This window comes from Blastomyces dermatitidis, assembly GCF_000003525.1.
Source record: "Blastomyces dermatitidis ER-3 genomic scaffold supercont1.1, whole genome shotgun sequence".
In the NCBI taxonomy this organism is placed as follows: Eukaryota; Fungi; Ascomycota; class Eurotiomycetes; order Onygenales; family Ajellomycetaceae; genus Blastomyces; species Blastomyces dermatitidis.
This window is the reverse complement of record NW_025544774.1, coordinates 389298-401472: the sequence shown is the minus strand read 5'-3', so window position 1 is coordinate 401472 and position 12175 is coordinate 389298. Positions and strand designations below refer to the sequence as shown.

General features: G+C 47.5%; 4 protein-coding genes across 4 annotated transcripts in view; 3 read left to right on the top strand and 1 right to left on the bottom strand.

Moving 5' to 3' along the window:
* On the bottom strand, positions 1-4175 carry BDCG_00032 (phosphotransferase enzyme family protein). Its single transcript, XM_045415538.1, has 3 exons — positions 3719-4175; positions 2641-3635; positions 1-2551 (listed from the first exon to the last, which is right to left on the bottom strand). The coding sequence occupies exon 3, from the start codon at positions 2496-2498 to the stop codon at positions 1593-1595; it is 906 nt and encodes a 301-aa protein (XP_045271467.1). The 5' UTR covers positions 2499-2551; positions 2641-3635; positions 3719-4175; the 3' UTR covers positions 1-1592.
* A 653-nt stretch (positions 4176-4828) lies between these two features.
* Positions 4829-5487, top strand: BDCG_00031 (uncharacterized protein). The gene has a single exon (XM_045415537.1). The coding sequence runs from the start codon at positions 5167-5169 to the stop codon at positions 5353-5355; it is 189 nt and encodes a 62-aa protein (XP_045271466.1). The 5' UTR covers positions 4829-5166; the 3' UTR covers positions 5356-5487.
* Positions 5488-5927: 440 nt separating this feature from the next.
* Positions 5928-11590, top strand: BDCG_00030 (pentatricopeptide repeat protein). The gene is made up of 2 exons (XM_045415536.1): positions 5928-6474; positions 6546-11590. Exon 2 carries the CDS (start codon positions 6585-6587, stop codon positions 10557-10559), a length of 3975 nt encoding a protein of 1324 aa, XP_045271465.1. The 5' UTR covers positions 5928-6474; positions 6546-6584; the 3' UTR covers positions 10560-11590.
* A 300-nt stretch (positions 11591-11890) lies between these two features.
* BDCG_00029 (pyridoxamine 5'-phosphate oxidase) overlaps positions 11891-12175 on the top strand; it is a gene marked incomplete at both ends in the record, with an annotated part of 1587 nt that continues 1302 nt past the window's right edge. The window contains one exon of the mRNA XM_045415535.1: positions 11891-11962. Within this exon, the coding sequence (XP_045271464.1) occupies positions 11891-11962 (72 nt within the window). The remainder of the gene's footprint in view (positions 11963-12175) is intronic.

Below are 12175 nucleotides of genomic sequence, written 5' to 3'. Positions count from 1 at the left end.
CAAGAGTGATGGCGGGCGGTGGAGAGGGATGTGTTGGTTGGCGGGAGGGAGGGTTGTCTAGCGCGTGGATGGTGGAAGGGCGTATTTACACAGGACAGAGAGGTAGGTTACGTAGGTATCTTGTAATAATAATTTGAACGACGAATTGTTGTAGACTTGAGTCGTTCACTGGTTGTGGAGGTGTAATTGTTTTTTTATAACTGCTACACTGCTGCACCAACAATAATAATTAAGTATTGGGTTTCATGGCGGTAGCCGGGGTAGAAATAGAAGTTAAATTATCCATAGGGTGAGGGCTTCACCTGGGGATTTACTTTGCTTAAATATGATAGGATTTTGGAATAAGATCGGCAAGTGCCATATCAATTTGGTCAATTGCTCATGATGATGACTGTTATAAATTGAGCGGTTGGTTGGAATGTTTATTTGCTTTTTCTGTTATGCCGTCGTTGTTCCCACCGCTGGCGGTGTTGTCGTAACTTTTATTATTATCTTTAGTACGGAGTAACTAGTTATTGGTTGGTGTGGCAAGAAGAACAGTAATATAGATGAGAATAAAATAACCATTCTTTATGAATGTGATTCAAAGAAAGCAATTGGATATTCTTGCTCTATCCCTACAGAAAACTGCTGTCCTCCACATGTCCAACCACTCCCATCTCAAACCCTAACACGTCAAGTACCCTACTAAATCTACAAACTTCATGGAAACCCCCCTCTCCTGTCCATGCATCAACCTGTTATGATTATTTGAATACATTATCTATTTTCTAGCTTTACCTAAGCAGAACTTATGATAGCCACCCGGCGGTACCAATACTAAGATACATGATATATGCCAATAGTTGAAGATGGGCATCCAATCACACCATTTTGAACATGCACTCCCCCCCAGGGGAAGTTCCTAGCTTCTATACGATACGATGCAGTCACTTGCCTCCTGGTCACAGAGCTATACTGCACACGAGTAGGAGTATACTAACACATATAGCCACGGGCACCGTCGCTTTGTTGTGCTATCTATTATTTCCATTTCCATCCTTGGCTGGCGTTCGGCGCTCCTGAGGGCCACAATGACCATCAGTTAGGCCCACAGCACACAAGGGCACCGCGAGTACACCAAGAGTCCCCGCTACAAAAGCATTGTCGCAAAGGAGGCACAGTTAGGGGGGCAGGTGTCGGCTGATAATGGTAAACTGCGTGCTGCGTGTTGGTTTGTCTGGTCCACTGGGAAAAGTAGGAAACAGTAACGTAACGTCGCTCGCAGAAGCCCTGAGGATCGATGGAAGCTTCTAACCGTCACTGAAACATCTATTCATCCGCTTGGATCTCTGCGCGAGGAGGATTGCAAGGTTGATATAATGCACTGTGGGGGTGGCTGAAAATTTCATTGGACGGGGGAGAATCGGGAGCGCTATGGGCCCGTCTTCAAGCGTACTGAATGGGCGAATTAGGTGGGCACACAGTTCCAGCATTGATCGGCAGCGTGTCCATACTTTAAATGAATTACAGGTTGAGTGCGGCGACGCAGATAGGGGTTGCGAGAAAGCATCCAGGTAGAGAGAGTATATTTTTATGTCATTATTGTCATTTTAGTATCCTCGGCCCATGTCTTCGTTAAGCATGCGCATTACCGCCAACTCTGGGAGAGACACTGGCAGAAACTCTTGGACCCGCAAGCACCACTCCTCTTCCCAGTAGCGCGTATCAAACAGCGACGATGCACAAAAGAATTCCCAGAAATGAGGACACCAGCCTGCATTCTCCCAGTCCACAAGCACCACATCGAATGATCGATCTCCTTGGCCACTCTGGCGGCTCGACTCGACAACCATAATGTTACTCTGCTGAACGTCCCCATGTGTCAATGTTGGCCGGCAATCTTGCAGCATGCCCGGAAGCTGGGTTTCATATAAGCGGACCTTGAAGTCCGGTCGACCATTGCGCTCAGCCAAGGCTCGAAAATTTCCCGCGAGTCCCGCTGCAAAGGCAGCTCCACCATGGAACGGGCCCAGATACGTATGATCTCCATTTTTGCGGCTGTAGAATAGGCTGTGATGGATACCGGTACCATCCAAGCCTCCGAAAAAGTTGGGCCAGGGACACTCAGCTTGCCGCATGGCATCAAATATCTGGCGGAGTTTAGTGGCCATGCCAACTTTTTCAGGCTCGGTCAACGATGGCCATATAGAGTCAAGTGGTACGCCAGGAACACACTGCATGACCAGGAAAAGTTGATCGGAGTCATAGTACATCGCATACAGTCGCGGGGTGGGAACGGTAGGGACATGTTGTTCAAGATAGATCAACGCCTGACCTTCCCAGGCGCTGATGCTGCCGCCAAATTTGACAACAATCTCATCATTTACTTTGACGATCCTGGCGTTCATGCGCTGCCCTAGAATGTGAGGGCAGGATCGGATTTCCTCTGGAGTAGGTAGAGGGAGATGGGCTGGCAGGGAGTTGCTCTTGAAGGGGAGAGACACCGGTTCCCACATTTTTGACTTGAGCAGGAGACTGAGGTTGGGAGTTGGGAGTTGGATCTATGGATCTATAAAAAGTGATTTCCTAATGCGGTTAGCATATCTATATTTTAAGCGCCGCATTATCAGATCCAACCGCGATTTTGATAGTACATACAAACCATGAGTAAAATATTCATGAATACGATCCAAGCATTCATTGGTATATTCCCTACGGAGTACGAAGATCCAATTAGCTAACCTATTGAGTTAGCAAGAACATCATCCCCTTGCGATCCTTCTTACTTTACATCAACCGCTTCAATTTTGATATACCCTGATTCCTTCCAACACATCCATACCTTCAGCATTTCGTCCCACCAGCAGAGAACCTCATCCCCAAGAAAATAACAACAGGGAATCGACATGCTGCTTGATGTTCTTATAAGGCTAACATGGATACCTACATAGGCATGTATCTACCTATGTACGTAACACTGCACCCATCGCACTTGTAATAATAGCGGGCCCATCTGCGGTAACCCTGAGACAGGGCTTTGTAACGCTCCCATCTTTCATGTTCTTCAAATGAGGATTGCAAGAGCCAGATTCAATACCCGTTTGTTGATCAGGCCGGTTACACGCGCACAAAGGGAAAAAAAAAAAAAAAAAAAGAAAAAAAAGAAAATCGGAGTGGTAGCGGGCGCTTGGATAGGCATATACATGTAGATAGGTAAATAGGTCTGTGACTCGAGTTAGGTTCTTCCTCCCTCCTCTCATTCCTCACCTGAAAGAGAGAGAAGGGGGTAAAGATAGGCGCCTACGCTGTACATATACACTCTAAAAATAGACTACATAAGAGCCTTCCCTCTGTTTTTTGTCAAGTGCTCAGTGCGGGAATTGACAGCCTCAAGAACCTTCTGTCTGCCGAGCCTAGACAAAGCGCGCTTGAAATATTATTCGTTAAGTTCTAGGGATTCGAAGCAGTCGATCTCTGTCTGAAAAACCCGACTCAGCGCTCCAGCAGCTGGCTACGCAGATTATGCGAAAGGAAGAGTTATTTCGGCGGATGCTGTCTGCCCACCTACGCCGTAGATAGATCGGACTGTACAGGGACGTGTAGGCTGGCCTCGGGCTCCTAGAAATTATGTTACTCCGAAGCTCCAACTCAATCTGAATAATACCAGCTCGATCATATAAGCTTTTCATTTCATGTTGGTTAAAAAGCCACGGGAAGAAGCCCGTATGCTACGTACTTTGTATGGGACATGTGCATGTGCGAATTGGCCTTTGAGCCACTCATCATCATCATCATCACACCCGTCGACAAACGCTCGGGATTGCCTGATCCCGCATGGCCAGAGAGGAGGAGCCGATCGCTGGGTGGGCGGGCTTCAGCGGAGCCTGTGGCCGTGTGTTTGTGGGTTCCCCGGGCGGAGTTCGTCACTTTTCATAGCAGTGGGGCCGGGGGGTTCATCCAAGGGAAAATGGAGGCGGGAAAAGGGAAAAGGCAAAAGAAAAAGAAAAAAAAAAACTTGACGTTGTCTTCTGACCTGACTTCCTGCTGTAATAATATTATATTTTCTGGGCCGCACGGTACGGTACTCAGCAGAAGTGGTCTGATGCTGCCGGGGAAAGGACCAGGCCAGCCAAGGCTAAAGCCAGCCAAGGCTAAATAAATAGTTAGTTACGCAGTAACCGTGCCAAGCGCACTTACTCTCTCTAGTGAGTGCGCCCCAGCGTAACCGTAATATTCACCGCAACCATAATATTTTAAAATAAGTATCTTTTGTATGTGATTCTCATATAAAAGATACCTAACTTCATTTCTATGAAAAACATGAATATCTTCAACATTATTGTAGATATGAGCTTCAGATGAAAATAGAAGTATATGTATCATATTCTAAGTATATTATAATATTCTTTTCTAAATAAAAATAAGTGATTCTCCCATCCTTGAAATCTACTATGCTAAATTTAGCAATTTTCATTCTAGATATATTTTTATTTAGAAAAACATATTGTAATAATATACTTAGAATATGATACATATACTTCTATTATAATAGAGGACTCATATCTATTATGATGTTGAAGATATTCATGTTTTTCTATAAGTACCTTTTGTATGGTGAACTCATACAAAAGGTACCTTTACGGTTACGCTGGGGCGCACTCAACTAGAGAGAGTGAGTGCGCTTGGCACGGTTAGTATGTAGGCGCAGTTTGAGCGAAAGAATCCCGCGGAGCTCGTAATAATGGCCTCTAGCCTCAAAGGGGGGGTGGTTGTTCTAGAAGACCAACTATATTTCTTTTCTTTCTTTTCTTTTTTTTTTTCTTTTTTGTGTGATTTGAAGCCCATGTTACACTCTGCCGCTCCCTTGCTGCGGGTTCCAAATAACTTCCAGGCGATCAGTTGGGGAGAGCCAATGAGCTGGTGATAGTGACAGCGTAGTCAAGTAAAGTCGAGTATATAGGCGAAGCGCAGTTTGGCTTCGAAACACAAATCAGGCCCTGGGATTCCAAATAACAATAGTCGTGAACAAAGAAGCCACGGTTGCAGTGACATTATTCCATGTCTGTCTTCTTATTACAAAGTTACAAGCGACGGGGCCCCTTTTGAGTCAACACAAACAAGAAACGGGATAGGACAGGCTGTTGCTCTATCTGCTCTGTCTACTCTAGGGGAGGTGGAAAATACATGGATATTAATAATAATGATCTGATCGGGAAAACGTCACTCCGTCCGCACCCCGGTCGGTCCGTGGAGAGAACGAAAGCAAATCGAATCGGGCTCCAGCCTCCCAATGACATAATTCGCCGGGGAGCAACCCGAGCTGTTCGGGGCCTAGCTGCCGTCGCTAAGAAAAAGACCCGGGACGAGGTGTGAGTCAGCGCCAAACCAGAGCAAGCGTGCGGTTGGCCGATGCAGAGTCCGGGTTATCCGAGATTTAGCCGCTTGTCCCAGCTGGGCTAGGAGGGAATTCGACCCCTTGCCAGGCCATGACCAATGACCAATGACATGACAGCCAACTCTCAGGCTGCAACATTACTCTGTATGGTATGATGGTGGTTGTGAAAAATTATTCTTCTCGAGATTTCCAACGGGAACGGACAGGCATGTGCAGGGAACAGGCATATGCTTGGTATTATTATTATAAGCATCTGTAAAATGTGTTGTAATGTGCATATTATTCAATATAACAATGCACGTATTACGGCCTCAGGCACCGAGTACCTGCTGTACAGCGAGCGGTATGGAAGGCAAAATCTATGTAGGTCCCATTGTTCATTGCTGTCGATGTCCGCGTTAGCTTTAGGGAACCCAGCAACAAGTCTTGAATGTCGGCGCTGATCCGCGTCATGTATTTTTAAAATTATATCCTCTGTTCTTATAATAATGATGACGATTGACTCCATATGGAGTAATTTTTACGTGTTTCTCTGGCTTCCGACCCTGAGTGAGTCACGAGGTAACAGACGCAGCAATGGCATGGGCCAGGCCGCCCAATCACGGAGCTTTTCGGCTGGTAATTTTGCTGTATTTCCTGGTAACTTTGGTATCGCGGAACAGATCGCAAGGCCTGTTGAAAGGAAGAAAAAATAAAATAAAAAATACATTTTAACCTCCGCCGCAAGCGACTTGATATCTCACATCTTCTCGCCCTTTTTTTTTCTCTTCTTCTCTCTTCCCTCAATCATCACTCTTGACTCCCAATTTCACGTCTCTCAATTTCACATCTCCCCTCTATATTATTTGCGAGAGGGAGGGCCTGCCATATGCTGCCCCCAAAGGATCCCCTTATCCAATATATATATCATCACACCCTTCGTCATCAGTTTTGCAGATACATCTCCCAACATTGCTGACGCCGGTTTGGACGAGTTGCTCATTGTCCTCTCTGTTAAACCCCCCTTCTTTATTTAATTCACTCCAGTCCAGCGTGTTCCTTTGACGGCGGTTAGTCGTCAAATGAACGTGCAATTTAACTTCCATCCTAGTTCAGAGGTAAACTTTTTTTTTTCCACCTTTGAAATGTTTCTCCTCGAAAACTTTCTTTGCTAACCCATCTTTTGAAGTATCTCCTCTTCGCCCTGAAGAGGTCCCCCGCTAGATAAATGGTGTTTAAGCCATTCACCCACCTCGCACGTCAAGCCTTTTCGAAGACTTTTGCCCACGGCTACGCTCAGTCCGTTGTTGCCGCGTCCCAATCCTCCTACGCGTCTACAAACACCTCCCTCAACCAGTTTACGAATCTCCCCGCAAAATACACTCGCACTGCCCAGCTCCAGAGTGCTTTCCAAAACCCCTCTGGCTCCTCGAGTGCGAGCTCCAAGGCTGGCCATGCATCTTCAGGATTTGCTGGTGGCGACTCCGGCCTAGCTGCCTACTACGCAGCTTGGCAACAAGCTCAACAGAATGGCGATGAGAATGATTGGCATCAGTTCCAGTTCAGAAAGAGAATTGGCTGGAAGCCATCTTCGCAGGAAGCAAAGGAAAATGAGGAAAGTGCGGAATCCAACAAGGATGTCTCCGCGTCCTCCTCGTTGCACACCACCGTTGTTGATATCACCAGCCATGATATCAAGGAAACTCGAGACTTCAGAAGAGTTGAGAGTGTCGCGGTCGATGCTGATGTAAGCGCGCAGGTTGATGAGGCTGTTGCGCGAGAAATACAACAGATCCATGATGCAGAGGCTCTTGCGCAGGTGGAGGAGGAACCGGATGTTTCGACCGCGGAATCCGCGAATAGTGTCGAGTCAGCCGAGGCGGCCTCATCCAAGCCAACTCCAGAATCTTCCGTGGAGGAGCCTACTCTTGAGGTTGATGAATCCTCCAATTCCAAGGACATCGAAGCATTGAAAAAAACCCAGGCCCAATCTGGCCGTGTAATGCAACTAGCAGATACCAAACAATATTCCCTTGTACCCGGTGCTTTCGAGAGTCTGCTCAAGGATGGCCTCGTTCCGACTGTTGGAGCTTACAATGCGCTCCTCGAGGCCGCTATCCACCTTCATGCGGATATCTACCATGCTGTTCCCAAGGCTCTTGATATCTACTCGGATATGCTGCGCCGTACCGTTCTGCCAAATGAACAAACATACACTATTCTCGTCCAGCTGTTGGCATCCCGCGCCCTAAAAACCTTCCAGTCGATTCAGACTCTAAACGAGCAGCGAGCGCGTTATGGCGGCATGGAAGAGGAGGGCAAGTTTATATTCCAGTCAAGCGAGGCCGAGCATGAACTCTTAGTTGAGGATCATTCTCTTTCGATTGCTCTGAAGCTCTTCACTGCTGCAATCTCACACCATGCCGATATTATGTTCCCATTGGAAGCTTACTGCACTCTCATAACTGCCTGTGCAAAGAGAGGGGAGGTGGAGCAAATGATTAAGATTTTCGCCCATATGGAAACCCACAAAATTGTCCCGCACGCAACCATCTTCCCTTCCATGATTGATGCATTTGCCGCAAACGGTGATTTGAAGAGTGCTGTGGAATGCTATAATGAATACAAAGCATTGGCCATTGCTGACGATAGTGGTGTATTTGGAATTATCGAGCGGAAGGACGCTGAGGTTTATGCCGCGCTCATCAAAGCCTATCTCTCTTGTGGTAAAGAGGCTGGCGCTCTCCGATTTTTCGATAAGATTAGATCGTCTTTCGATGAAGTGAAGGATCGGGAAGTGAGAAAGTCTATCGTTGAGGCTATTGTTGTCAAGGATGGCTTGATGCAGCATGCAATCAAAACTGGAAACTTTTCGGAGGCCCTTACAACCGCTCGAGAATATCTTTCAAATCCCAACCTTGAATCAGCACTGGCCAAGATCTGTATGGCTGCTGCTGATTCGGGTAATCTCGCCGTTGCATCCGAAGCATACGATCTTCTTCCCCTGGAATCCCCCGTCGCCATGGGCCCCGCTTCTGCAATGCTGGCTCTTCATATCCGCCAGGGAAGCCTTGCCTCAGCGAAACCATTCTGGACTGTCCTCTCCTCGACAAACCACGCTACTCGGGACCTTATCCATCCGACCGCCATGTATACGGTTGCCCTTCTTAAGAGCAGCCAAGTCGAGGAAGGCCTGGTGGAAGCTCGGAATATGTTCGCTCGTATTCGGAAGTCTGTTGACAGCAAGGTTGCCCGGGGTCACCTACGTGAAGAGATCGATGAAACTATCGATCTCCTCGGGCGCGTCATGATCGAGTCTTCCACTGTTCTCTCGGCACACGCCTCCATGACGCTAATCTGGGCTATGATCGAGAATGGTGGACTGGTTTCACCAGTAGCAGAGCACGTCATTGCCAGCCTTGGTCCGTCGGGTATCTCGCAGCTGAGCATCCAAGACCTGACACTTGCTCTTCAAGTTCAGGCTTCAATGCTGGTCAATGCCTCTGATCTATTTGACGCTGCCCACCCAGCACGATTTGCCCATATGCTGGAACTTGCATTGGCCGCCGGGATCCCAGTACACACACTCAAATCCCGTGTGCTTGAGCAAGCTGTCCTTAAGATCACTGACAGCCGCCCAGATTTGGTTCAGAGATGGCGTGGTTATGTGCAGTCCCCGGTCATTAACGCTACCTTTGTACCGGCACGATACACCCCAGTCCCCCAGCCTTCACCAGCGACGAAACCAACGACCCCCGAAGACACTTTCGATCCATATGCCCATGCTACCGATTTCCGTGGATCTGCTGTCATCGCTGATATCCTAGAAAACACGAGTGGTAGGGTGGAGAACCACCTCAATGATGCCATGATTAAATTCAAGAATATGCGCCGCATTGGCAGACATCCTCGGTATATCACTTATACCAAGTTGATCACCGCAGCTGCAAAGTGTGGGCGCATGAGTCTCGTGCAGGAGATCTTGAGTATGGCTAGGCACGACGTTCCTCTGATTCCTCATTACAGGGTCGTCAAATATGGCTGGACATCCATTCTCGACGCTATGGTTGCTGCCAGCTTGACGCTTGGCGAACGCGGCCAGGCTGCCAAATACCACCAGGAGCTTAACAACATCGGTTCGGCACCGTCTGCCAATACCTTCGGTCTCTACATCACCACCCTGAAGGAGTCGACAAAAACCTTCGATGAAGCGACGGAGGCCGTTAAGATCTTCCACCGCGCCATATCGGAAGGAGTTGACCCCACATCGTTCCTCTACAATGCACTGATTGGAAAGCTTGGCAAAGCTCGTCGGATTGATGACTGCCTCCTCTACTTTGCCGAGATGCGTGCTAATGGAATCCGACCTACAAGCGTTACCTACGGCACCATCGTCAACGCCCTCTGCAGAGTCAGCGATGAGCGCTTCGCAGAGGAGATGTTCGATGAGATGGAATCGATGCCAAACTACAAACCCCGCCCGGCTCCGTACAACTCCATCATCCAGTACTTCCTCAACACGAAACGTGACCGCTCCAAGGTGCTGGCATACTACGAGCGGATGAAAACCAAAAACATCCAGCCCACAATGCACACCTACAAACTCCTAATCGATGCCTACGCCTCTCTAGAGCCCGTCGACATGAAAGCCGCCGAGGAAGTGCTGGACACTATCCGCTCCAAAGGCCAAAGGCCCGAAGCCGTCCACTTCGCCTCTCTCATCCACGCCAAGGGCTGTGTCATGCACGACATGGACGGTGCGCGCAAGATCTTCGACTCCGTCATCTCAAACCGCCACGTCCAGCCGCAGCCATGCCTCTACCAAGCCCTCTTCGAGGCAATGGTGGCTAACCACCAAGTGTCCGCAACCGCCGAGCTGCTCAAGCACATGGTCAGCCGCAACGTCGAGATGACACCGTACATCGCCAACACGCTCATCCACGGCTGGGCGGCTGATGGAAACATCGCTAATGCGCTGTCGGTGTATAATGGCATTGGCATCAGCAAGCGCGAGCCCAGCACCTATGAAGCGATGACCAGGGCCTTTTTGGCTGCGGAAGATCGTCAGGGTGCGTCGGGTGTTGTGCAGGAGATGCTGTCGCGCGGATACCCGTCTGCGGTCACTGGGAAAGTGCTGGAACTTGTCGGTGGTGGCGGCGGCGCCGGCGGTACAGGCAGCTCCCAGGCCGTGACGTCGGCTTAAAACAAACAAAACCAAAAAATCATGAACGGGCCGGGCTTGTTTCTTTATAAATTCTCCCCCACCGTTCTTCCTTCGTGATTTGTTTTCCTATGTTCACCTTACCTTATACTTTTATTTTTTATTTTTTTAATCCTCGGTCCATTTCATCACATATATCAAAAGATTTAAAACACTGGGCTGGACCCGATTTTTGTCTGGCCTAGAAAAAATAATTGCATCTCTGATTTTTGTTACTGTTCATCAACCAGGCAAAATACCCCTAAAAATTTTCAATTTTGTTTTTGATTTCTTTTCTAAGCTGGCGTTTTGGGAAATAAAGTGTTCGCATGTACTCTACCATAAATACATACAAAGCGTGTCTTGGGTGGTGTTTGTTTGTCTATTTTTGCATGTTTGTTTTTGTTTTCTAACCAGGCGTATCAAGTCAGAGAGATATCAACATGTTTGGCCAAGGAGGTTTTTATTTTATTTGAATGCGGGTTGGGGGTGATTGCATATGGGTGATTGCATTTGTTTTTTTTTTTTTTTTTTTTTTTTTTTTTTTGGTTTCCCTTTCCAGCATTTTGCTTTGCTTTTTTTCTCTTTTACAATGTTCTGGTTTCGATAGACACATCTCTACTCTCTACAAGACAATGGGGACCAGGTGGTACGAACCATCTGGATTTCCAGTCTGGTTTGTTTTTTGTTGCTGGTCAGAAAGAGGAGAAAAAGGGGCGGGGGTTTTTCTTCTCCTTTCTCCTCTCTCTGGCTGGACAAAAGACAAACATGATGGTCAGGTTGGTTTTCTTTTTCTTTTGGCTTTTCTACTCTTTGATGATTGATTAAATATTGATTTTGGGTAGTACCATTTCAATCATAGCTAGGGTGAAAAGCCAGGAGGGGAGAGAGAAGCTTGACCACCAAAAAAATCTAAAAGAAGAAATTATAAACCTAAAAAATGGAAATTATTATCAAGAGAGAAATATCTGCTGTCTTTGTAGTGCCCTACAACATGTATATTTCGTAGCTAACTTTGTACTCTGTAGCGCCCCCGCAGGTTTGGGAAAGGTCACGTTGCTACCAAAACTTTCTGTCCTATCCCCGGCTTATCCTCAACTTCTCAACTTCTCAACTCCTCCTCTCGTTCCCCTTTTCCTCTTCCTCCATTCCCTTAAACTGCCAACCATAGACATTGCCCTGTTATACCCGTTGCTCATTTGAAATCACCATATAGACTTTCTCTTTTCACAATCCATACAACCACCAATGTTTTAGTTAGATGCGCCTAACCTCCCCTTACTTAGTCTACCCCTCCAACATCGATCTGGAACGGTTTCAACCGCCTCAGAACCATGACGCTGGACAAAGCAGCTGGAGGAAGTGAAGGCAGTGGGGGTGGTGCCATGGGGACATCCCCAGCCCACGTTCATAGAACACCGAAGAAATTAATTTGCACGTTCAGATATTCTTCTTTTTGTTTCATTTTTGAGCAATAACCCCGCTGTCTAAGCAAAATTGACTCATCCCCCCCCCCCCCGCAAATCAACCCAGACGGAAATACAAGCGCAAACTAACTAATCCTTCAATATCTAGTTGCACCAGGAGACATCGCAGACACCCTATCCCCCCCCCTCCAC